The sequence below is a fragment of the Vipera berus genome, assembly GCF_964194415.1.
Source record: "Vipera berus genome assembly, chromosome: 3".
NCBI lineage: Eukaryota > Metazoa > Chordata > Lepidosauria > Squamata > Viperidae > Vipera > Vipera berus.
Window position 1 is genome coordinate 144250910 of NC_138204.1, and position 23567 is coordinate 144274476.

General features: G+C 40.3%; 1 protein-coding gene across 2 annotated transcripts in view; it reads right to left on the reverse strand.

Annotated features, from left to right (window-relative positions):
- The window catches only part of SLC22A23 (solute carrier family 22 member 23), a 109731-nt gene that overhangs the window by 21491 nt on the left and 64673 nt on the right, over positions 1 to 23567 (reverse strand). Inside the window, exons 4-6 of one of the 2 annotated variants that reach the window (XM_081324185.1) lie at positions 4394 to 4562; positions 3270 to 3397; positions 349 to 471 (exon numbers count right to left, since the gene is read on the reverse strand). In XM_081324185.1, the coding sequence (XP_081180311.1) occupies positions 349 to 471; positions 3270 to 3397; positions 4394 to 4562 (420 nt within the window). The remainder of the gene's footprint in view (positions 1 to 348; positions 472 to 3269; positions 3398 to 4393; positions 4563 to 23567) is intronic. The other variant, XM_081324186.1, reaches the window with a different exon arrangement.

Genomic DNA, 23567 nt, shown 5'->3' on the forward strand with positions numbered 1-23567 from the left:
TACTACTTTGTGCCTGAGAGCTATGCCAGGAGATCAGCAGTCTGACATGAAATAACCACTCTTAAGTCTTCAAACTGAAGGCAAGACAGCTTTCCACACATAAAATTAGTGTGACACAAGAAAGATTCCACCATAGCTTTATCTCCAATATACAAAGAACAGTATCACGTAACTGTATTTCCCACTGAATTCCCGTTTCCACAAGTGTATTTTAAAATGGAAGTGCATTCAAATATTCGATTTATAGAACAATCTGTAGCTCATCTGCGAACTAATTGTATGAGTCTCTGCTTCTCCAAGAGTTAGTTGTACAGAACTTCTGTGTCTGGTAGCCTGCTCATACATTACCTCCAGCTTGGCTGCTTCCCACATCCCCCATCTGGCACTCCCTGACAACGAAGCCATTAGAGCTCCAGGACGTGCTGTCCTTTTCTTTACTTCCTGACAGAGCTGTGGACAACCACCTGTGGCCTGTGAGAAGGAGCCAATCAAACAGGTAAAGGAAGAGTGGTTTGACTGACAATACCAGGCAACAGAAACAGCATTCCCTTAGTCTAAGTCACAGTCTACCAAAAGAACATTAGAAGCAGTGTATGTTTCCCTAAATAAACCATTTCCGTGTAAAGGATTTTCTTTCCTAAGAGTTATGACTCTCCAATTCAGATCATCTATTGTCCTCAAAGCATAGAACATTCATGCCTGCGTAAACTAGGCTGACATCCAGGCAACTAAGCTCATTTACAAGCAGGGATCATCCTTATCTCCCTTCTGCAGAGTTTTACTATTTAATGACTAACAGAGTACCGTATTTTCCGGCGTATAAGACGACTTTTTAAACCCATGAAAATCATCTCAAAAGTTGGGGGGGTCGTCTTATACACCCAGTCGTCTTATACGCCGGAAAATACGGTATGTGTATACACTGCACAGGTCTCTCAGAGTGTACTCGGGGAAAGAATTTTGCACCTTTTCTCACAAATAAAATAAAAATTGAAATCAAACATGTACCCAGTATACCTATTTTCCTTTTTCCAGGAAAAAAAATAAAGCACTGAATTTTGGCAGTTCAACCTGGGTTGTGCTTTAACAACCACACAAATGCAAACATAAACAATGATAAAACAGACCTGCACGGTCAGCATAGAAGCTACATCTAAGAAAAAGCTCATAGACAACCATCCAGGGGGCTGCAAAGCCATGGTCTGGATTTAACATAGCTAGTTATTTAAATTTTATCTATATTGCGGCAACTTTCTTAATCTATGTCTGCAATAACAAAGGCTAAGAAAAAAGTCTTATTGAAAATAGATCTAGCTCTACCAATAATTTGTATATCCAGAAAAATATGTTAAAAACTTGTGAATTTTCATCTCTGGAGCAGTTCCAGCATTCAGATGTCAGATCATCTGGAACATCATAAATGTCACTTTGCTGCATAAAAAGGAGCATTATATACATGTAATAAATAAGGTGAACACAGGGATGCTCTAGGACAGAGGTGGAGAACTATGGCCCCTTTATGACTTGTGGAGTTCAACTCCCAGAATTCCTGAGCCAGCCACTGTATCAGAGCACAGCCCAAATCACTCTACCACATTTTGGAGAATCCATTGTATATTTAGTTTTTATTCTAAATGTAATGTGGCCATTTGCTTTTACAAACATCCAGCTAGTCACTTGATTCACAAGCATCCTTTTCCCCAAAATCCAGTTCATGACAGCACCCAAAATATGAATCAAAGGGAACACAAGATTCAAATTACAATAGAGAACAAGACCATTTAAATAGCAAGTACTGTTCCATATTTCACAGCTTGGAACAAAATATCGTTGAGATATGCAAGATATTTGGTGGGGAGGAAACCAAAGTATGTATGATAGGAAGGTTTGTACAAGATGATGGTTATTCTATTGTAATTCTTGAATCTGCTATACATTTTTCAGTTTACATAATCAGAGACCAAGTAACTATCTGGGATAAATGAACATTATAGACAATGACTTCTAAAATTCTGCTGTGCAAAAAATGAACAAAATTACAATCTGCAGTTCTCCAAATATTTTGAGGTCAGCATTCCTTGGCCATCATTTTGAGCAAAGCACCTATTGCCACAAAATTATATTCCTAGTTTTGTTTGTTCTCCTGTCTTTCTGGCTTTCTAAGATATTTTTCCCCTAATGGTTGTCCTCTCATTTAGTATGCATTACTTTAATTAACGTAGGAAGAATGAGATATTTTCTGTAAAATCCATTGTGAAAATGTGCTTTCTTGACACATTTGTCCTTGACAAACTAACGTACAGACAGGAAAACACTTAACATATGGACTTTTGAGATAGTTTAAAGAAGAAAAAGTATTGTGATAAGGACAAAAAGGAGAGAGAGAAGGGGGAAAACAAACACCAATTGTAATCGTACCAAGAGTACAGAAACAGATGTGTCCTGTTTTCTAATGTTACCTAAACAAAGTTTGCAAGAGGTAAGATAGTGGTATGTCTCTGCTAATGTTGTGTGCAGTTTAAGCCTTTAGCCCTGTGAAGCTGTTGATTGTTCTGTCTTGGAATTAATGTACCCAGCTCATTTAGGTTATATTAAGCATTTCAGGTAGTCCTCAACTTACAACAGTTCATTAGGTAACCACTTGAAGTTACCGCATCATTGAAAAAAGCGACGTGTGATCGTTTCTCACGCTTATGATCATTGCAGCATCCCCATGGTCACATGATCAAAATTTGGACACTTGGCAGCTGACTCATATTTATGATGGCTGCAGTGTCCCAGGAGGTCACGTGACCACTTTTTGCGATTTTCTGACAAGCAAAGCCAGTGGGGAATCCAGATTTGCTTAACACCTGTGTTACTAACATAACAACTGCAGTGATTCACTTAACAACTCTGGCAAGAAAGGCTGTAAAATGGGGCGAAATTCACTTAACATCCATCTCGCTTACCAACAGAAATTTTGGACTCCGAAGACTACCTGTACTTCTATATTCCAAGATAATTAATGAAGGACTAAGTTACTAATGAAGTATTATTTACCCTGTATTCAGATACGGAACTTAATTGCTGGACCAATTTTCCCCCCCTCGTGAACCAAATAATTCTCCATTTTGTTACTTAAATAAGCTGAAGGAAAATTTCAGATGAGTCTGGTAGGCAATTCCCCCCTCCCCCCCAAAAAGCAAAGTTGAAATTTTTAACCTGCAATCTAGAAAACCATCCAGGTGCATTTTCACGGTCTAGCACTCATAGCTTCCAACACTCACCAGGCATCACTCCTTTAATATCACACTCTGTGTTCCCCTTGTTCCTGTGAGTCAAATGAAGGATGAGCTTCCTTGCAGCTTCAAACTGTTGTGTGGCCATCAGCCACCGAAGAGATTCTGGGAAAATACTTCAAAGATGGAGAATGTGTTAGCGAAGGTTCTCAAAGTGTTGCCAGCTTTTTGTTTGTTTAGTTCAAGTTTTTAATGTCATCTTCCTTTTTCTGTCTCGATATATTTTGTTGTCTTTTTTTAATTGAACTATGATTAACAAATATTATCAATAGCTAAATTAACCTAAATCCAAGATGCATAAAGAAAAAAAGACACAAAAAAATACAAAAAAGAAATCTATTAAAAAGTGAGGACAATACATGTACACACTTACCATATATTAAAGGACCGTGTTTCCCCCTAAATTTTTCAGGACACTCGTAATATAAGCCCCACCCCCAAAATAAGCCCCAGTTAAGACTGTCAGCCAGACAGAGACATTTAGTACCGTATGTCACTGCGTATTTTTTAAGTGTTTGTCATGCGTCAAATGAACCACGGTTCATCGCCCTCTGATAGGGAAGTATTAATTTATTTCCCTGACACCGTATTTCCCTGAAAATAAGACCTAACTGGAAAATAAGCTCTAATACGTCTTTTGGAGCAAAAATTAATATAAGACCCGGCCTTATTTGGGGGGAAACACAGTATTATCCTATTATGATCTATCGGTATTGAGGTAAACCATAAAAATCCATCCAGATTTGATAGAAACTTGGTTCTGCCTCTGATGTCTCATTATTTTAACTTTGCCTGTGATTTAAAGAGCCACAGGTTGGAGGAGAAATGGAAGGTGTCAAACTCAATCGCGTCACGTGATGTATCGTGATGTAGCGCAACATTTTTTGTCTTTGCGAAACTGGGGTTGGCGTGGGCTGCGCGTGACACATCCGACCCACGGGTTGCCAGTTTGACACCCCTGCCTTACACTATTTCTCTGAGTTTCCATATAAAAAGTATCATGGAAATTTGGGATCAAACACCTCATTTCACTTGAAATGTTCTGTTGGGCTTCAAGCATTCACCTGTTACTAATGAACCACTTCTGAAAGTAAAGAATCGCAGATACTTACAACCAGTAGAGTAACATCAGCAGAAACGGGCAGATGATCACAGCTTGGAGAATTTGCCAGTCTCTGCAGAGGGCAGCCAGCCCTGGCATCAGGAACTGTCCTGCCATTGCTACAAAGCTTGCTATCATTGTGATCATGAAACGGTGGTTAGGAGGGCAGAGCTCTATCCCTGAAAAATATAAAGGAACGTTTTGAGAGTCACCAAAAAGGAAGAAAAGAAAAAAAGATAAAAGTCTTTGCAACTGTCACCCTCAAGTACTTATAAAAATAACCGTTCGTTCAAATAGGATAATTCCTACTTGAAATATTCCACACAACAAACTTTGCCTTAGGGCATAAAAGAAAACTGCAAAGTTAGCCAGCTGCTGCTCTGCACCTCTCTTGGAGTTACAGTCTGCATTTTATAAATTATTTGCATGAATATAGGTATAAAAAAGTAAAAGAAGGGGCTGCCCTAACATCCCCTGGCTGGACACTGTAAAAAAAATGACACTGAAATGACCCAAACTGGAGGCAGTGCGAGACAGAGGGGCATGGAGAATGCTAATCCATAGAGAAGCTGAGGGTTGGACATGCCTTAATGCAGACATGTCAAACACAAGGCCCGGGGGCCGGATCCGGCCCGCAAAGTGGTTTCATGTGGCCCGCGAAGCCATCCTGGAAACAGTGAGGGAACGGCCCCCACTGCCTTGGCCCTGGCCCAGAGACCCTCCTTCTGCCAGAGACCCACAGATCTGTCCCACTCCTGCCCAGGTCCCCATAGGCACCCTTGATGCGAACGATGTAGAGCTGGCCACACCCACCCACTAGGCCACACACACACTCTAGCCACGCCCACCCAGTAGGCCACACCCACCCTGGCCATACCCACCCGGCCCCCTGAGGGTGACTGCAATGCTGATGCGGCCCTCAATGAAATTGAGTTTGACACCCCTGCCTTAATAGCTCAGGACGACATGCAGGGCTTTTTTTCTCATAGAACGCTCAGAACGGAGTTCCGGCACCTTTTTTTGGATGGAACCTTGTAGGGTAGGCAAGGCAGGTTGTATGACATGTGTGAGTTCCGGCACCTTTTTCTTTTACAAAAAAAGCACTGACGACATGTGTTAATAATAGTTAGGGCTACATTCTACTGTATATTTTGTGAATCACATCAAAACCAGTTAGACTTGACTTAACCAAGACTCATCGTTTTCAACCAAATTTGTCATAATCATCTCACTTGGCATAATCATCTCACTTGGATCCAGACTATTTTTACCACTGGGAAAAAAGTAACATCTTTTCTGGTGTTTGGTTTTTAATAGCCACCACAAATACTGAACATTCGTGTGGTATCCTAAGATACCTATTCCCATTTGAACATCCCAGATAATCATTAGTGGCCTGAATATTTGACGGTCAACAAGTATGTGCCATAGTTCACCAAATTAAAAGGCACCCACCATATTTAGAAAATAATTCTACTCTGTGTTTTGGAAATAAAGTTGAAGACATTATTGCTCTAGACCTTATCAGTCAGCCTGTATAAAAAAATAACACTGGCTTCTACAAAACAATTGTTTCCAGTTCACAATATTGATAGTTCTTGCAAGCTCAACTGTTGTTCAGTTTGGCTATGCTGTACTTATTCTTCCCAAAAGTGGGGGGAAATCTACAAATATAATATATGCACAGTTGTTTCTGCTACCAGCAGGAAACAAAAAGAAAGAGCTGCATTTTCCATTTTGCTTATAATAAGATGCACGTAAATGATCTTGGATGGAAAAGATTGATCACACATGTTGCAGTGCGAAGCAGCATAAAGGTTTGGATGGCATTCTTTGATTTTATTTTTCCCCTTCTTGATAAAAAAGAGAAAGAAATGCAAAAGGGAAAAAAATGAAATCAAAGAAAGCCAAACTAATCTCACACTGCTTTATAACAAAGACACAGCAGGGATGTAATAGTATTCAATAAATTATTCCAAATTAGTTTACGAATGAAGGCAAATACACGTGTCCCAGGATAATGTTGCAAGATTGAATCTGGGTTGATCAGAGATTTACATTTCCGAGCTTTTGGACTTTTGCTGAATCCCATCTTCAGGGAACTTCTCTCTACTGGAATATGTGGTTTGGGCTATTCTGTGGATCATATTTATGTGGTGTCTTCCTACTGGTCAATTGATGTGTTGATGGCTGGCGATTGGCTGCTGTTTCCTTGTGTTTCCAAGCCCTCAGCTCCTAGATTAACAAGTACTTAGGAGCCGAGGGCTTGGCAGCATAAAGAAACAACAGCCAATCACCACTCATCACCACACCAATCAACCAATAGGAAGGCACCACATAAATATGACTCACAGAATAGCCCAAAGTACATATTCCAGTAGAGAGAAATTTCCTGAAGATGGGCTTCAGCATGAGACTGAAAGCTCGTAAGAGTAAACTCTGGTCCTGGTGACCGACCTAGATTCAATCTTGCAAATTAGTTTAATTTATAATCCATGAGGCAATAAAATTGGACTGCATTCACCAATATAATACCATACATCATGATAGGCTTCCTGAGATATAAAGGCAAGAGGTTATTTTATTTACAATTGGATATTTACCTAAAAGCTGTACATTTCTGTTACCACCAAAATCTGAGGCTCCAAACTCCCTACTTGTACCTTGAAACAAATTCAAACTTGCTTAAAATTGTAGTTAATAGTACACATTTGCATTTTCTCTCAGTTTTCCAAAAGGTAACATGGCATAATTTTGATGCGTACATCTCTGACTAGAGTTAAAAATACAACCTATATTTAATACATTTTTTCAGTTTTTCCACAAAGGTACAGATTGGAGGCACCCAAAATTTGAGGCACTCAAAATATTTCTCGGAAGTTCTCATAATAATTCTCCTCCCCCTCCTCTCATATTAATTTTTCTGCACGCCTATTGGCTACTCTCTTCCTTGGCAAAAAAAAAATCACTAAAAAAGCTAAGTGTCTGAGAAAAGAATGCCATCAAACCTGGGATTATATGATAACCATATTTAGACTGTGGACAGAGCTTTCAGCCTTTGATATTAATAGGGTTGGTGATGTTGTATTTCAGCCAATAGGATTGGTTATATCGTACAATAAAGCCAGACCAATCAGGGTGGCAAAATTTGAAATCATTAAACCAATTCAAACTGAGAAGAAACATTACCTTACTTTGACGGAATGTGAATTAGGAGGAAGAATCAGTAAATGACACTGGGGTATGTGTGAAATGAGTTGGGTGAACATTTTTGTTTTTATTGCACTCTCAATTGAATAAAATCAGGATAAACATTTTAAAGGTTACAAAAACAAAATTTATCAAGTAGTCCATGAATAAAACACGAAGGATTCTCTCTCTCCTAAAAATGCAACTACTGATATATAGTAATTTATAAATGGTATGTTTGAAAAGCTAATTTTATAAAACAGGGAACACAGAACATCAAGATTGATGGGACATGAATCCTAATTCTAACAGGTATTTATTCATCTGTGAAACTATGTGTTTTCATCAAAATAATAACACAACCTTATTGTCTTTGACTTCAGCCTCCTTCAGACAATTCTCCATTTACAAATGAGAAAAGGAATAACAGGGAAATGATTTGATACTGCATTATCTTTGTAGCTAATTATTGACTCTTTCAAGTTTAGGGTGCAATGCAATTATCTTATAGAAATAAAAATAAATAGTTATTTCAAGCTTAAAGTGAAGATAAAAGGAATGTGGAAGTGAAGAAGTGCTGGATCAAATTACTGTATGTCTTAAGAGACTGTATTCATAGTAGACACAACAATTATCTTCATAACTGATAAATGCAGCATAGGCAAATGCACACACAAATGTTATTATGATAATAATCATAATATCAGCCACAACAGTAATGTTAATACTGAGCATTATGTAAATCAGCCTTCCCCACACTAACATCTTCTGGATTATTGGTCATGTCTTGGATCTTCTTGATGTGCCCTTTGTTGTAATGTTGTTTGAGAACTCTTGGAAGTACTAGGTTCAGGAAGGTGACATAATGTATTTTCAAGTGTTCAAAGCACTTCCCAAAAACATTTTGCCAATTTTTAGAACAACTATTGTGAACATGGATGGTGATGAAAAGTACTTTGCATAAGGCCATCCAATTAATAATGACATGAAATTGGACCTGGAAACTTCTCACATTCAAGTAGAATCTCACTTCACAAAACAGCAGTAACAGAGCTGGTGGACCAATACAAGTTGGACACAAAATTTATGACTACTGAAAAAAGCCCTATCAACACCATACGGGATAGTGTCTCTGTGGCATACATGCATTATTTCGGTGGAGAATACCTAGCTGATATTCACTTTTGGTAAGGAAGAGGACTGCCATCCCAATGTGAAACTTGTATTTGGCATCACTGATATTTCCTCTCTTCCATTATTACTGCCATCATTCAGTTTAGCCAGCCTGATATTTCCACAACCTGTAGTTATTTACTTAGTAATAGTAGGTTCATAAACTAAACTTCCAATTTTCATTGGTCAAATTAGACTATTTTTCCTCTTGTCCTACAGTAAATTAAAGCCCATAGTTTAACTTAAATGGTGTGCATAGTATGGAAAGAACATAGTTCTTTGCATGGTATAGAAATCCAGTGAAACTCAGCTTCCAAATTAATGAATGTTTATAATAAAATGTAGGAAACAGGAAAACAACCAATCTGTACATGACAAAATAGAAATTAATCATTTAGTTATCAATCTCAAACTGACCAGTTTGGGTTGGGAAGAAATATTTTATAGAGAATCAGAGTTCCATAGAGAAAAGTGGTCAAGAAGCAAGTCAGGTGGATGTTAAATGACAGTCAAGAGGTAATCAATCAAACTAATGGAGTTTAAGCACGAGCTTTCCACTGAGAGATCACCAAAACTAGCAAATGCCTCAAGAAGATGATGTTATGATAGCTGAGGGTATAGGTTTTAAAGAATTTTATGACAGGAAGCTTCATCTAACGATAATGGTAAAAGTCATAGAACTCTAAAGCAAAAATATTTCCGGATTTAGTGAGGATGATGATGTTATCCATTCAGTCGCATCCGACTTTTGGGGAGTCTATGGTCCAGGTCTCTCCATCTTGTCAGATCTTGCATTACTTGTCTGAAGTTTTTCTAGGCTCTGGCTGGTGTCAGCTTTGATGGTGTCCAGCCACCATGTTCTTTGATGCCTGCCTTTTATCGCTAACTATTCCAAACATAATTGCTTTCTCCAGTGAATTCCCCCGTATGACATGGCCAAAGTAAGTGAGACTCAGTTTCATAATTTTGACTTATAGTATAGATTTAAATCCCATCATAAACATAATATGGTAAGTTAGATTGGTCTCGAGCAGGGGTGTCAAACTGCCGGTCCGTGGACCAGATGCGTCATGGTGAAACTGTGCTCGCCCTATTGCCGGCAATGGAAAAAAAGCTGCGATACGTTTTGACACGTCACGTGACGTTGCGAGTTTGACACCCCTGGTCTAAAGAAACTGTGGAACTGAGCTATCATTTTCTCACTGCTACATTTTAAACAACCAACCTCCATCAAATTACAAGGGCAAGAAAGCATACACCTGTTAAATGTATCACAGGAGCAACTAAGATCCTGTTATTCACACATCGATTTGACTTGGATGAAATATGACAGCTGTTTTTTGAATCCTGGGAAACATAAACTGTCTTCAGGGCTTACAAAATTCCTCTAGACTGCACCTCCTCAATCCTATCTATTCTGTGCTGACAGAGGAAGCCTAAAATCACATGGTAAGCAGGTTTGGCTGAACTTGGTTGCAAAATTTAATGTAAATTTAAATCTAGATGGGAATCTAGACTGCAAGATCATGCTCAGTTAAACATAGGTATAGCTATCTTTGGATCATTTGGGCAACACAGAAGAGTCAAAGTAGAAGGAGGAGGAGGATAGGTAGTGTTACAAACTACAATTCTGTAATGCTTTATTTAAAATGATTTGTGGTAAGAAAGTGAGAGAGGAAAAGATGGAAAGAAGACATCAGAAACCATAGACCTATTAGTAGGCAAATTAATCAAATAAAACCATGCTAGACTTTGTACAGCAAAGGGAAGGTAATTATAATAAAACGTTCCTCAAAATAGACCAGAATTATCATCAGCACTATTAATTTCTCACTGCAATTTCTCTCGAACATTTTACATTCCGTTTCTAGTCACATTTTCATTCTTACAATAATACCCACTATTTTTAGCAGCAAGCTACTAAATACACACCTCCCTTTCCCTGTCCATGATACCTTAATCAGAGCTTTCTGATTTTATTCCAAGGCGAAATAATATTCAAGCTATTAGGTACATATTTTGTGAAAAGACACCCCCTCCCCCCATTTCTATTCTTGCCAGGAAAATAAAATTCTGCCTTGCAATATTCAGGTATAAGAAGTTCTAAATACAGGGTTATTAATTGAAACATTAGAATTTTAGACCAAAATGCCAGTTGCTTTAAGTTTCTTTCCTGTATTGCACACGTGCAGAAAGAGAACATAGCAGCTAACTCAGGAATCAGAGACCTTTTATGAAAACATAAGTCTTGATTTCTGTCTCAAAAATAAAAGTAAATTCAACCAATAAAACAAAGGAGGGAATTGAACAAACTTCTTTATGGATAGATTTACCGTATTTTCTGGCGTATAAAACGACTGGGTGTATAAGGCGACCCCTGACATTTGAGAACATTTTCAAGATTTTTCGTCTTATACGCCGGAAAATACTTACATGCCAGTTGCCAAGTGTCCGACACAAGCCTGGTTCAGCCCCGTCTGATGCAGATGGTGCAAAGCCTCCCTTTTGAAGCCCAAACCCTTTGGAATAAATGCAAGAGCTGCATTCACATGACGCGCTCTTCCAGGCCAGACTCTGCAAACGGCATGCCAGAAGCCGCAACCACCGCGGGAACTCCGAGTCCCCGCCTTTCGGCAGCCTGCACAGCCAAGCGCAATCCGGCTTTCAGAGTACATTTGCAGACAGAGCAGCTGCCGCGTCTGGAGCCAAGCCCCACCCAGGAGGCGGTCGGCCAGGCAGGCCCGGAAGATGCACTGGAGAGCCGGGCGTGGGGCAGCCATGCCAAGGCTGGCTGGCGAGGGCTGCTGCTTGGTCTGTGGGCGAGAGGGGCGCCAGGCCGCCAAGTACCACTGTCCAGACTGCCGGGAGAGATAGCGGGTAGCAGGGCGCGCTCTGCTTATGCTCAGATGCCGCTTGGGTGAGGGTGAGGGGCTTCCTGCCGCTCCCGGGGTCTGTCGTTTGCAAGGGGGAGGGGAAGGGGCTTAGAGGCTCTTGGGGGTGGGAAGGGAGAGTCATGTTGGAGGGGGGACTGGACTAAGGAGGCTTGAAGTTGCTTTGCAAGAACGGGGGCGCTCGATTGATTTATGTACTATTTTCCATCGTATAAGACGACTGGGTGTATAAGACGACCCCCCAACTTTTGAGAAGTTTTTCATGGGTTAAAAAGTCGTCTTATACGCCGGAAAATACGGTATTACTAACAAAACGAAGGCAAGCATTTATTGGCTGCAAAGATCTGGACGACCAATATGTGGCAGCAAAGGTTAACATTTTGGCATGTCTTTGCTGCTGCATAGTGGTCAGCTGGATTTCTGTAGAGTAGACAGTCACTTTGGGAAACAAGATACAATATAGTTATTCTGAAACAGGGCTATTACCTTCTGCTGCATTGATTTGCACACAAAAAGAACAGTGAAAAAGACAGCTAACTATGAAATTAGTATATCAAACACAGACAGATCCTAAACCTATGGATGTAAGCTAACTCACTGAAAAAAATAGTTTACTTTTTTGTGCTCCTAATCTATGCAATAAATAAGGTCACCCGAAGGACAAAATAATTCATAATTTAACTGTATCATATCAGCAAGCTTTCCAGTTTGAACATGTCCTCTTTTTGTCTTCCAGTTTCTGGTAAGGATAAGATGAGAGAACTTGATCCTATCTTTGAAAAATAGTGTCAAATAAAATTGCTTTTCCTGTGTTTAGTAAGGATATCCTCCAACATTTTCTTAAATGTAAATAGGGATTCTGGTATACTTTTAAAAACGTTCTGCTCTCAGATACATTTAAGGAAGCCACATATTTGCCCCAATTATGTTGAATGTTGCTACTGCTTTTTTCAGTTTGTCCAGCATTGGATATTGGAGCAGAGAGTGTTAGTAAATTGAGCGTGCAAGTTAAGATTAAGCATATTTTAAAAGCATGCTAGTATAGTGCTTGGCTTGCAATAGATTTAAGGGTCCTGAGTGGAGGAAAAACATTTCAGAAAAATTCAGAAATATGTAATGTTTCCGGTGGCATTTGAAAAGTTTTGTTTTAATCTAGTTTTCTGGCCACGTGAAGGATTAAAAAGTGGCAGAAATGGATGGGTTAGTATGGTCCTCCAACTATGTCTGTGGTGGTGATGGTCCTGACTGTGTGCTTTTTTTTAAACCCACACTTGTGACGGGGAAAGAAGCAGAAAGTGATTTACAGCCTTTGGGTCTGTTTTGCACCAGCTGGGAGGCTAAAAAAAATGGCTGGCAGAAAACTAATCAAGCCATCTTGTTCATGCCATTTCGTGTATGAGGGTAGATCAGCTGGAATGGAGAGAAGGTAACGCAATAGTGTTGCCGTAAGAGCATGATCAATGATTTACAAAATGTTTGGGTTTTATTGCAGGTGAGGGAGGAGTGTTCTCTAGATGCTTTAATCTAATCCCATTCGTGACACATCGCTGACTGTATGGGGTTTGAGAGAGTGTCCTTCATTAGTCCTCTCCCCTCTATGGGCTGTCTGTGGAAACACTCCACAGTCTTCTTCTCCACTGAAAAAAATTAGATATCTTTTGAGGAAGCAGATTTGGTTTATGGTTCAATGCATGAGACTTGGTGGAGCAGTGGGCTGATGCCTCCTTAAGTAACACCAGCTGCCTGCAATTAGTGCAGGTTCGCATCCCACCAGGCTCAAGGTTGACTCAGCCTTCCATCCTTCCGAGGTAGGTAAAATGAGGACCCAGATTGTTGGGGGCAATTAAGCTGACTTTGTAATAATGCCGCTTGGGGTGTGTGTGTGAAAGCCCTAATAAGCAGGCATATAGGTAGAATGAAGGCTACTGCTAAGCTTGTAAGCCGCCCTGAGTCTTCAGAGAAGGGCGGGATATAAATGTAATAAAAATAAAAATAAATGATATAAATCCAATCAACTATGGTGGATTTATCAAACTGCAAAAAAAAACAACAACCCAAAAACCCAACCCCCCCCACACACACATATTAGCAACATCTATGAACACAGATGAACAACAACAACAACAACAAACACCTTTTGAAGTTACCTCTGAGGCACTTCTGGCAAATGACTCTACCTCTTACAAAAGAGAAAAGAGAATATTAATCTGTCACAAGACAAACTGCTGCTTCTTGTTTTATTTTCCTTACTCCGTTTACTTTTTGATACAGACCTTCTGCTGGAACACCTTGTCCTTTAACCTAACTTGCCCTTTACATTTTTAGGCGATAAAAATAAAAAGGTAGGTGTTATCTCAGTTAAATATTTGCTTGGGGGGGGGGACAACAAAGTCATCTAGTTGCTGTGAACAACTAGAGGAAATATTCCAAATAGGTAGCACCTAAATCACTGTTCAAAAATAGAACTTTGGTGCATTCTTGCCTGAAATTCTTGCATATGGAAAAAGTCAGCAAGAACAAATGTCTGTTCCACTGCCATGGGATAGGGCAGGGGTAGGCAACCTTGGCTCTTTTATGACTCGTGGCTGGCTCAGGAATTCTGGGAGTTGAAGTCCACGAGTCATAAAAGAGCCAAGGTTGCCTACCCCTGGGATAGGGTATGGTAGAGTTTTCCTGTGGTGTATTTTTAAATATTGTAAACTACCTTTGTGTGTGCTGGGCGGCCATATGAATTTGTCAAATAAATAAATAATGCTCCAGGCCATGCAAACTAACTGCTCCTTCACACAACAAAATTCATGTAATATAAGGGGGGGGGAATCACTTGCTCCAAAAAAAGCACACTTTTTTTTAATTAGGAGAGGAAACTAGCTTTGGTTTATGTGGATTGTAGTTATTGATATTGTATTAGAAGTTAAAACAAGAAAATGAAAAAAAAATATTTGACTTTGCAGACCTCCTAGAAGAGTCTTGAGGATATCCAGAGATCTCCAAATGCTGATAACCCTTGATCTTTATAGGATTTGGAGCCCACACTTGGATTTCCTCTGCACTTCTGAACAGCAATAATTTGGACAAACCTTTTGAGCTGGAGAAGCCACTAATTCTGAGAATTAGTCATTTGAACAGAAAAGTGAGAAACTGGGCAAGATCAGCTCCTGTAGGTAGTTACAATTCAGTGCAGGAAAATAAGGCTGTGCTGCCATTTTTTAATTCAGAGCTTGTATTATCAGCTGTTCCCATTTTAAAAGGAACATCCCTTCTTTTAATGAAAATTTTCTTCATTTTATCCATCCTGTTGTAAAATTTACAGGATATTAAAGGTATTTATTTTTAACCCCCATTTGCTTGAATAAACTACTAGGTTACTTAATAAACCACAATTGACTGGGTTTACAGAAATACTAAACCAGGTAAATCCATATTACAGCCTTGGTGTGTTTATAGTAAACAACTAAGTGGAAATGCATCTCAATTCAAAATATTTGGTAAGCCTCACTGGGACTTCCTTCTGAATATATGCTTACTGGAGTCGTGCCTTGCACCTGTGACATTTCACTAGAACATAAATAAGTTCTTACAGAATCTAAGCACCTGAAGAGTGTGTGTGAGCAAGACAGTGTCTGTGCTCATGTGGAGGAGGGAATTACATTTCCAGAACAAGTAGGCAACAAATCTGGAGGGAACCTGCCCCCACAACATTTCAAGTATCCATAAATAGTTTTGTGATATTCTATGTCTGTTATGAAATATAAATAAAACAAGGAACAAGCCATCTGCCTCACCATGTTGTTTGCCTTTTTATTCTAGATCCAGTTTAGCTTAGCACGCTGGTCCATCTGTGGAGAATTTTTTTTCTTCCTTGGCCGTCTTAAAAATACAACAACCCTGTAACAAACCTTGCCTCATTTACTTTAATTGCTTTTAATGTCTCAGTTCACATTTTGTTTTTATGCATTACTGTAAATCAGTATTAGATACACAGTTCTTGAATATTCATATAACTTCTAGATACTGGGCTAGGATTTATAAACCAGCAGCTATGTGCTCTGCTTTATTTCTTAACAAGATAGTTTCAATGTACAGTAACAGCTCTTACTTATTTACAGTGGCACCTTCAATGAGCTTTAAAACTCATTGAATTTGGTAAAGGTAAAGGGTAAAGGTTCCCCCGCACATGTGTGCTAGTCGTTTCTGATTCTAGGGGCCGGTGCTCATCTCCGTTTCAAGGCCGAAGAGCCAGCGCTTGTCCGAGGACGTCTCCATGGTCATGTGGCCGGCATGACTAGACGCCAAAGGCGCATGGAACGCTGTTACCTTCCCACCGTAGTGGTCCCTATTTTCCTACTTGCATTTTTACGTGCTTTCGGACTGCTAGGTTGGCAGAAGCTGGGACGAGTAACAGGCACTCACTCTGCTACACAGCACTCGGGATTCGACCCACCAAACTGCCGACCTTCTGATCGACAAGCTCAGCATCCTAACCCACTGAGCCACCACTCAACACATTTTGATGTGAAAATTTTGTCCCGGTACTAATTGTTTGTTTGGTACTTCAATGCACAAGCTAGAACTTACTGCCTTGTAACTCACTATATTATTCCTTATGGAGAAAATGTATTTGCTACTCATCATTTTTGGTACTCACTGAGCTTCCTGGAACAATTAAGGATGAGTACCACTGTACTGTAGTTGTAGGATGCTCATTCCCAGAGGCTCTAAGCCAGTGATGGTGAACTTATGACATGCTGTATGTGTCAAAGGTGGTATGTCATCATGTTTTCAGTGACGTGCTGAAGTTCACCGAAACCCGACAACAACTACTCTTAAAAGCAATTCAAAAGAGTCGACTTTAGACTTATATACCGCTTTACAACCCTCTCTAAGTGGTTTACAAAGTCAGCCTATTGCCCCCAACATTCTGGGTCCTCATTTTACTGACTTCAGAAGGATGTAAGGCTGAGTCAACCTTGAGCCTGTTAGGATCAGACTTCTGGCAGTGGGCAGAATTAGCCTGCATTCTAACCACCACAGCTCCATTATTTAACACTATAGCTCTATCCCCGGCTTATTAATCTCATAACAAGAATTGAAACTAGGATCTATTCTTCAGAATTATATGCCGATAAAACAAGTGGCAATGAAAACAAACGAACAAAAACCCCTCAGTAACATCTGAGGAACACATCTCACTCCAATGGGACTGGCTCGCCCCACCCATGCTGGCAGAAGGGGCATGCTGCAGGCCCCATCAGTCAAGGAACTTCAGCTGGTGGGGTCTAGGAAAAGAGCCTTTTCTGGTGTGGTCCTGGCCTTTGAAACATCATGACCATCCCCCCAAGGTGAGATTCGTTCCCATCCTTCTGAACTTCTGTAAGGGCCCAAAGATTTGGCTTTGCCAGCTGCCCTGGGGATGTATCATGCCCAAAGAGCCTTGGTGGAGCAGTGGGCTAATGCCTCCTTAAGTAACACCAGCTGCCTGCAATTAGTGCAGGTTCGCATCCCACCAGGCTCAAGGTTGACTCAGCCTTCCATCCTTTTGAGGTAGGTAAAATGAGGACCCAGATTGTTGGGGGCAATAAGCTAACTTTGTAATAATGCCGCTTGGGGTGTGTGTGAAAGCCCTAATAAGCAGGCATATACATAGAATGAAGGCTACTGCTAAGCTTGTAAGCCGCCCTGAGTCTTCGGAGAAGGGCGGGATATAAATGGAATTTTAAAAAAAAGTGGTTGACGCATTAAAAGAAAATCCCATCTTCCCCTCCTGTTCCCTTCCTCCTCATCTTTTTAATTATAATCTTTACCATTATTAGAAATAAATCAACATGCCATAAAACGTTCAATACTGACCCCAAACTGATGAAGTCACACATTTCTTTTCAATAAGAAGCAACCGCAGTCAATTTATGACCACAACCGAGCCGGAAATGTTGATCATAAGTCATTTGGTCATTAAGCAGGTCACCATGTGACTTGACTGAATTTTTACAACCATTTTTACAGTGGTTGTTAAGTGAGTCATCACAGCTGTTAGGTGTGGCTGTTAAACAAATCCAGCATACCCACTGGACAGTTGCAAATTGTGGACACATAATTGCAAGATGCTGTAACTGGTCATAGATGCAGGTTAGTTGCTAAGAGCCTGACATGCCATCACGTGACCGTGTGGGGTCTTTTGTGTGTGGCAGTCGTAACTCTGAGGGCGGTAGTAAATCATTTTCTTTTTATTCAGTTGTAACTTTGGATGATCATTAAGGGACCAGTCATGAAGGTTTTCCTGTACTAAGCAAGATAAGCATAGAACAGAGAATACTGTACTGTACCTTAAAAGTACCAAGATTAATTATATCTGCTTCTCTAATTTAGATAAGGTATAAATTTAGATCTACAGCTATTTGAATTTATATTTGAAGTGCTAAGGGAAAAATCCCAGGGATCAGCTAGAACAGTCGCAACAGTGGTCTATATGAAAAAATAAATTCTCTTCAATAGTCAAAATCTTACCATCATATCTTAACAAGTACCTATGCAAAGCAGTCCTTGACTTATGGCTCACTGTTTAATTTGCAGTCATAACCAGTGTTCTAAGCCTTTCAGGTATTCACTAGCATTTTCCCCTCTGGAAGGGAGGGAGAAACACTGGCATTCACTAACATTTTCCCCTCCAAAAAAAGCTCAGAATGAGCTCAGAACAATGGCCTTTTCTAGTATTTTCTCTTCTGGAGGGGAGGGAAAAAATGTCAGCAGAGCCTTATAGCAGGGCTTTTCAACCCGTGGTACGGGTACCACCTGTGGCAGGTGGTACGCGACCATCCTAGAAAAGTGGTACTGGGGGAGGGGATGGAGCTGAACCGATGGCAGCACTGCACAAGCCTGAACGAGAGATGGTTGGAGCTGCAGGGCTGTCAGGGCTCAGTGGAAGCACCAGGATCAGCGCCAGGTTCTAGCTGGAGCTAGGCGCTGATCCTTCTGGGTCCAGAAGAAGCGCCAATCAGCTGGAATGTTGCAGCATCTCCAGGGTCTTGTGATTTACATTTAGATGCTTGGCAACTGATTCATATTTATGACGGTCACAGTGTCCCAGGGTCATGTGAAGTGAACAAAACCTGCTGCAACCACCCAGCAGACGGGGGGGGGGGAATAAAAACCAAACACCCCACCCCACCCCACCCCTGCTGCCAATCCTCAACAGAAATGCTCACAACAATGAAAACCTCGGACAGGAGGAAGAGTGCCGCCAGGCAGGCAGGTGTCTTGCTTGGCTGTGGTTTGGGGGGGGCACTTTTTTCAGTGCCATTGTAACTTCGAACAGTCACTAAGCGAACTGTTGTAAGTTGAGGACTACCTGTACTTCATCACTTTTTCCCCCCTTTTGGGGAGGGGTTCACCAAGTTTTGGACACCTTGCTAGGCGACTGGTGGTACTCGGATGTTGCCATATCCTAAAAGTGGTACAATAGGTGAAAAGGTTGAAAAGCCCTGCCTTATAGAACGATGGCCTTTGCTAGTCTTTTCGCCAAGCATGAGGTACGTTCACCCAACAGATTTCTCCTCCCCGTATGGAGGGGAGGAGAAATTCCTTCAGTGCACTGGAGGAACAAACCTTAAATTTGGTAATTTGGTAATAGCAAACACTATTGTTGGTGGTGGGATTCAAATATTCAAATATGTAAACAACCGGTTCTCTGTGTGGATGCCACTTCCGGAAGTCCATTCTGGGCCTGGGCAACAAAAATTAGCTACCGGTTCTGCTGAAGTGGTGCAAACCGGCTGAATCCCACCACTGACTATTGTCCCCACAATCATTCTCTCCAGTGAGGGTCCAGCCTTCTCCCCACCCCATCATGCCCAGGATGCCTGAACCCTTTCCCACTTAAGGACCCATACAGTCATTTAATGACAGTTGGGAGAGACAAGATTGCGGTTCTTAAGTAAAGTGGTCACATGGTGACGGCTTCACTCATACCAGGGGTAGGCAACCTTGGCTCTTTTATGGCTTGTGGACTTCAACTCCCAGAATTCCTGAGTCAGCCATGCTGACTCAGGAATTCTGGGAGTTGAAGTCCACAAGTCATAAAAGAGCCAAGGTTGCCCACCCCTGACTCATATCAACATACCAGGCCCAACTGTGGCTGCGAGGGGAGGACTACTGTACCTATATCCCAAAGATGTATTAACCTACTTGGTGTGTCTATAGATATTTTAGAATTCCAGCTGCAAGAATTTTCTACCAGCATGGCCTATAAACTTTCCCATAGCTTAGTGAGGATCCAGACAATTTGATTGTTCCCCACATCCTCTTCTGAAGTATATCTGCTGTTTAAGAACGGAAACTAGGCTGTGAGAAGCAAAGATATAACTCACCAAGCAATTCAAAGAACAAATAATCAATAGGATGTATTTTCTTGGTGCTTGGCAGAGACTAGAAGAAGCATTAGCAAATTGAAATGCTCTTTTACTGTTTTACCTCCAGCTACCCTAATGAAAGAATTTCAAGAGTGCCTCAAAAAGTTATGCTTCTATAGCTCCCACCTTGATTGAATTCCTAATTCAGATCACATTTCATCCTTCTTCCAGATTTTCAGAAAGCAGCCGGCAGAAAATCTCAGCCAGTTCTTTGGCACTTCTGAATGTAGCATATAAAATATTCCCATTTTGGAGAGTGAGAATGATCCATTCCATCCCACTCATCTTCTCTCATGCGCCTCAACACAGTCCCACTGCTGCTTCAGTGATGCTATAGCACTACAAGCAGCTTTTTTCATAATGAAAGGCCAGTCTGCCCTCAAAATCTGGGGCCAGGTCTTTGTCGCTATATTTAACTCCACAAAGATTACAGGACTTCACATTCCAGGCCCAGTAACTGTTTGACATGCCAGAATGCATAGCAGCATTCTGGAATTTGGTCCTAAGCAAGCAAGGTGGAGAAAGTCATGCAAGGCCAGATTTATTATTTTATTTATTTTTTGGGGAAAAAACGTTTTTCCTACATTTAAGTACAGATAGTGCTTGACTTACGACCACAATTGAGCCCAAAATGTTTGTTACTAAGCAAGGCACTTGTTAGGTGAGTTTTGCCCCACTTTATGACCTTTCTTGCCACCGTTGTTAAGTGAATCACTGCAATTGTTAAGTTAGTAATATGACTGTTAAGTGAATCTGGCTTCCCCATTGACTTTGTTTAACAGAAGGTCTCAAAAGGTGATCACATATCCCTGGGCCATTACAACCGTCACAAATACATGCCAGTTGCCAAGCGTCCAAATTTTTATCATGTGACCATGCAACGGTCGTGTGAAAAACAATTGTAGGTCACTTTTTCAGTGCAGCTGTAACTTTGAATGGTTACTAAATGAATGATTGTATGTTGAGGACTACCTGTATCAAGGAAGGTCACCGATTGTTAAAGTGTATCTTAAAGAAATTAAGCCTAATTAGATATATCAACCCTTTTGAATGAGTTAATACTAAGAAGGCTCTGCTCCAAATTGCATCCTTCTGTGTGAGCTAGCCTAATCCATTTTGTGCATTGTTATGTATTCAGTTCTTGCAAGCATTGAGCGAGACGGAGGGTTCAAACAGCAACAGGCTTTATTGAGGGTTAGAACATGACAGAAGCAAGCTAATAGCTGCTGCGCAGCTATTTATATGGTTGGCCTCTAGGCGGCGACCAATAGATTTAAAGCAGCTGTTTTCCGCCCAAAAACCTACTTAATTGGCTGGAGACAGCCAGTCTAGTTCGGCCCAGCAACTGTTACAAAACATGCAAGTGAATTCAGCCATTAGTAAACAGCTTAAACATAAGCAAGTAATTACAGCATATAAGGCCAGTACATTAGCCCCAGTCTCCACTATAGCCACAGAGATGGAAATTAACTAGTGTTTGTATCTTACTTCAAGACTGGCAATAGGATACACTACTAACCTGAGCTAGCAGGGTAATTTAGGCACCTGTAGCAAGTGCTAGTTCAATTTCTTCATTGAAGATAGATTTTAACAGGTGGGCATATTAAACCATACAAAATTCTAACTTTTCTCATGCTGTCATAGCCCTTGAAGCACCTGACGTTTTTATGATGACTGAGATGGGCAAAAATTAACAAGGCTACACATTTTTCCTTGGTAACATTTAAGTTCCCCTATAAGCCTCTTGGACCAAAAAGACAAATCATATTCTGGTTTGTTTCTTTGGGTTTCTAGTAGTATAGCAATGAAAATGAACAAGAAACTGAGATTTTATCTATAAAATGCAACAGTTCAAGCATAAATAATTTTGAAGAACTACCTTCCCTAAAGGAATAAAAATATATTTATTAATTAATCATATCCAATCCTACTCAGATAATATTAATTTATAATATATATTATATTATATGACCATATAATACTTTATATATTTTATATGTTATACACTTGGGTCAGAAAAGCAAGCATTTTGCACCAACTTATTCAAAGGTCTTAAAAACACAAGAGTTGCCATCTGAATTACATACTTTGTTCTTGTCATGATAAATCATCCCTCGGTAAGAGTTTATTCTAAATAAAGAGAAGAGCAGAAGAAAATGTGGCAATACCAAGGAGAAACAGCATTGATGAAGAGTAGGATTGACAGTGGGCCTCCATATTTGTCCAGCAATTTTAACTTGGACATCTTTTGGGATAGGGTAAAATGCCAAGATGGTTGAAAATACAGGGGACCCTGATCAGCCCTGCTCCTGTTTAAAATTATCCTGGACAATTAGCCCTGTTCACACAGTCATTGAACATCCTTGTTTGCAAATTAGTCAATGTACTCACACAAATATCTCCCTAATAGCTACTAAAGGCCTATGTCAGATGCTTTGATCCAGGTTAGTAGGACACAGTACTTAATGATTGGGGGGTGGGGTGGAGAAGCAAGTTAGCACCACCTAATGACATAAACTTATGAGAAGATCACATCTGACAGACAGTATTTCAGAGAGGGAATGTTACTCGGAGTTAGTTCTTAAATATATGATTTCTTACTTGAGAATCTTTTTCTTGGAATAATTTCTTAGCGAATAATCATTACATTCACAAATGCTGCTAGATAATCCACATAAACAACCATGCAATTAAAGTGGCTGAAATTAATTTGGGATGGGGAAACAAATCTGCAAGAATCCAGATGATCAGCATTTAAAATATATGAACAAGCAAAAGTTTAGAATCGTCTGGCACAATTTATATTGTAACAAGTTGGAGGGCTTTCTTCAGTACAGTAGATCACAAATGATGTAGGCCTCTTTCTAAAGGAGAAAAAGTGGGGGTGGAGCAATGACAGAGGAAAATATTTTCTCATTTCTGTCATGCTAACTGGAGATAAACAGAGCTTAAGGTAAGGTGAATATCTTCAAGGTTGAAGGTTTCTGAAGAAACTGGTCTGATTGCTTTCCCCTACCCCAGGGGTAGGCAACCTCGGCTCTTTTATGACTCATGGACTTCAACTCCCGAGGTTGCCTACCCCTGCCCTACCCTATTCTAAGGGTAGACCTTTTTGACTCCAGATGAAACCTCAAATGACCTATGTAACTAAAAATTCTTATTTGATTTCAGTGATGTTTGTTTTCGTAATGTCATAAGTAATGTGTCAGAACAAAGCAAATTTATGACCTATGACTGGACAAAGAACAAATGTTAACACAGCACATTGACATCTCAAAGTACTTTGTTACTTTACAGGAGAAGACCATATTAAAGCTCATGTAAAATTTACCTATTATTCAATGAGAGAGAGAGAGAGACAGACAGACAGACAGAGACAGACAGAAAGACACACACACACACACACACAGAGAGAGAGAGAGAGAGAGAGAGAGAGAGAGAGAGAGAGAGAGAGAGAGAGAGAGTGGTTTGTCTGACCAAGGATCACGCGGAGACAGCAGGTTCAGCTGTTCGGTTTATTGGGGAA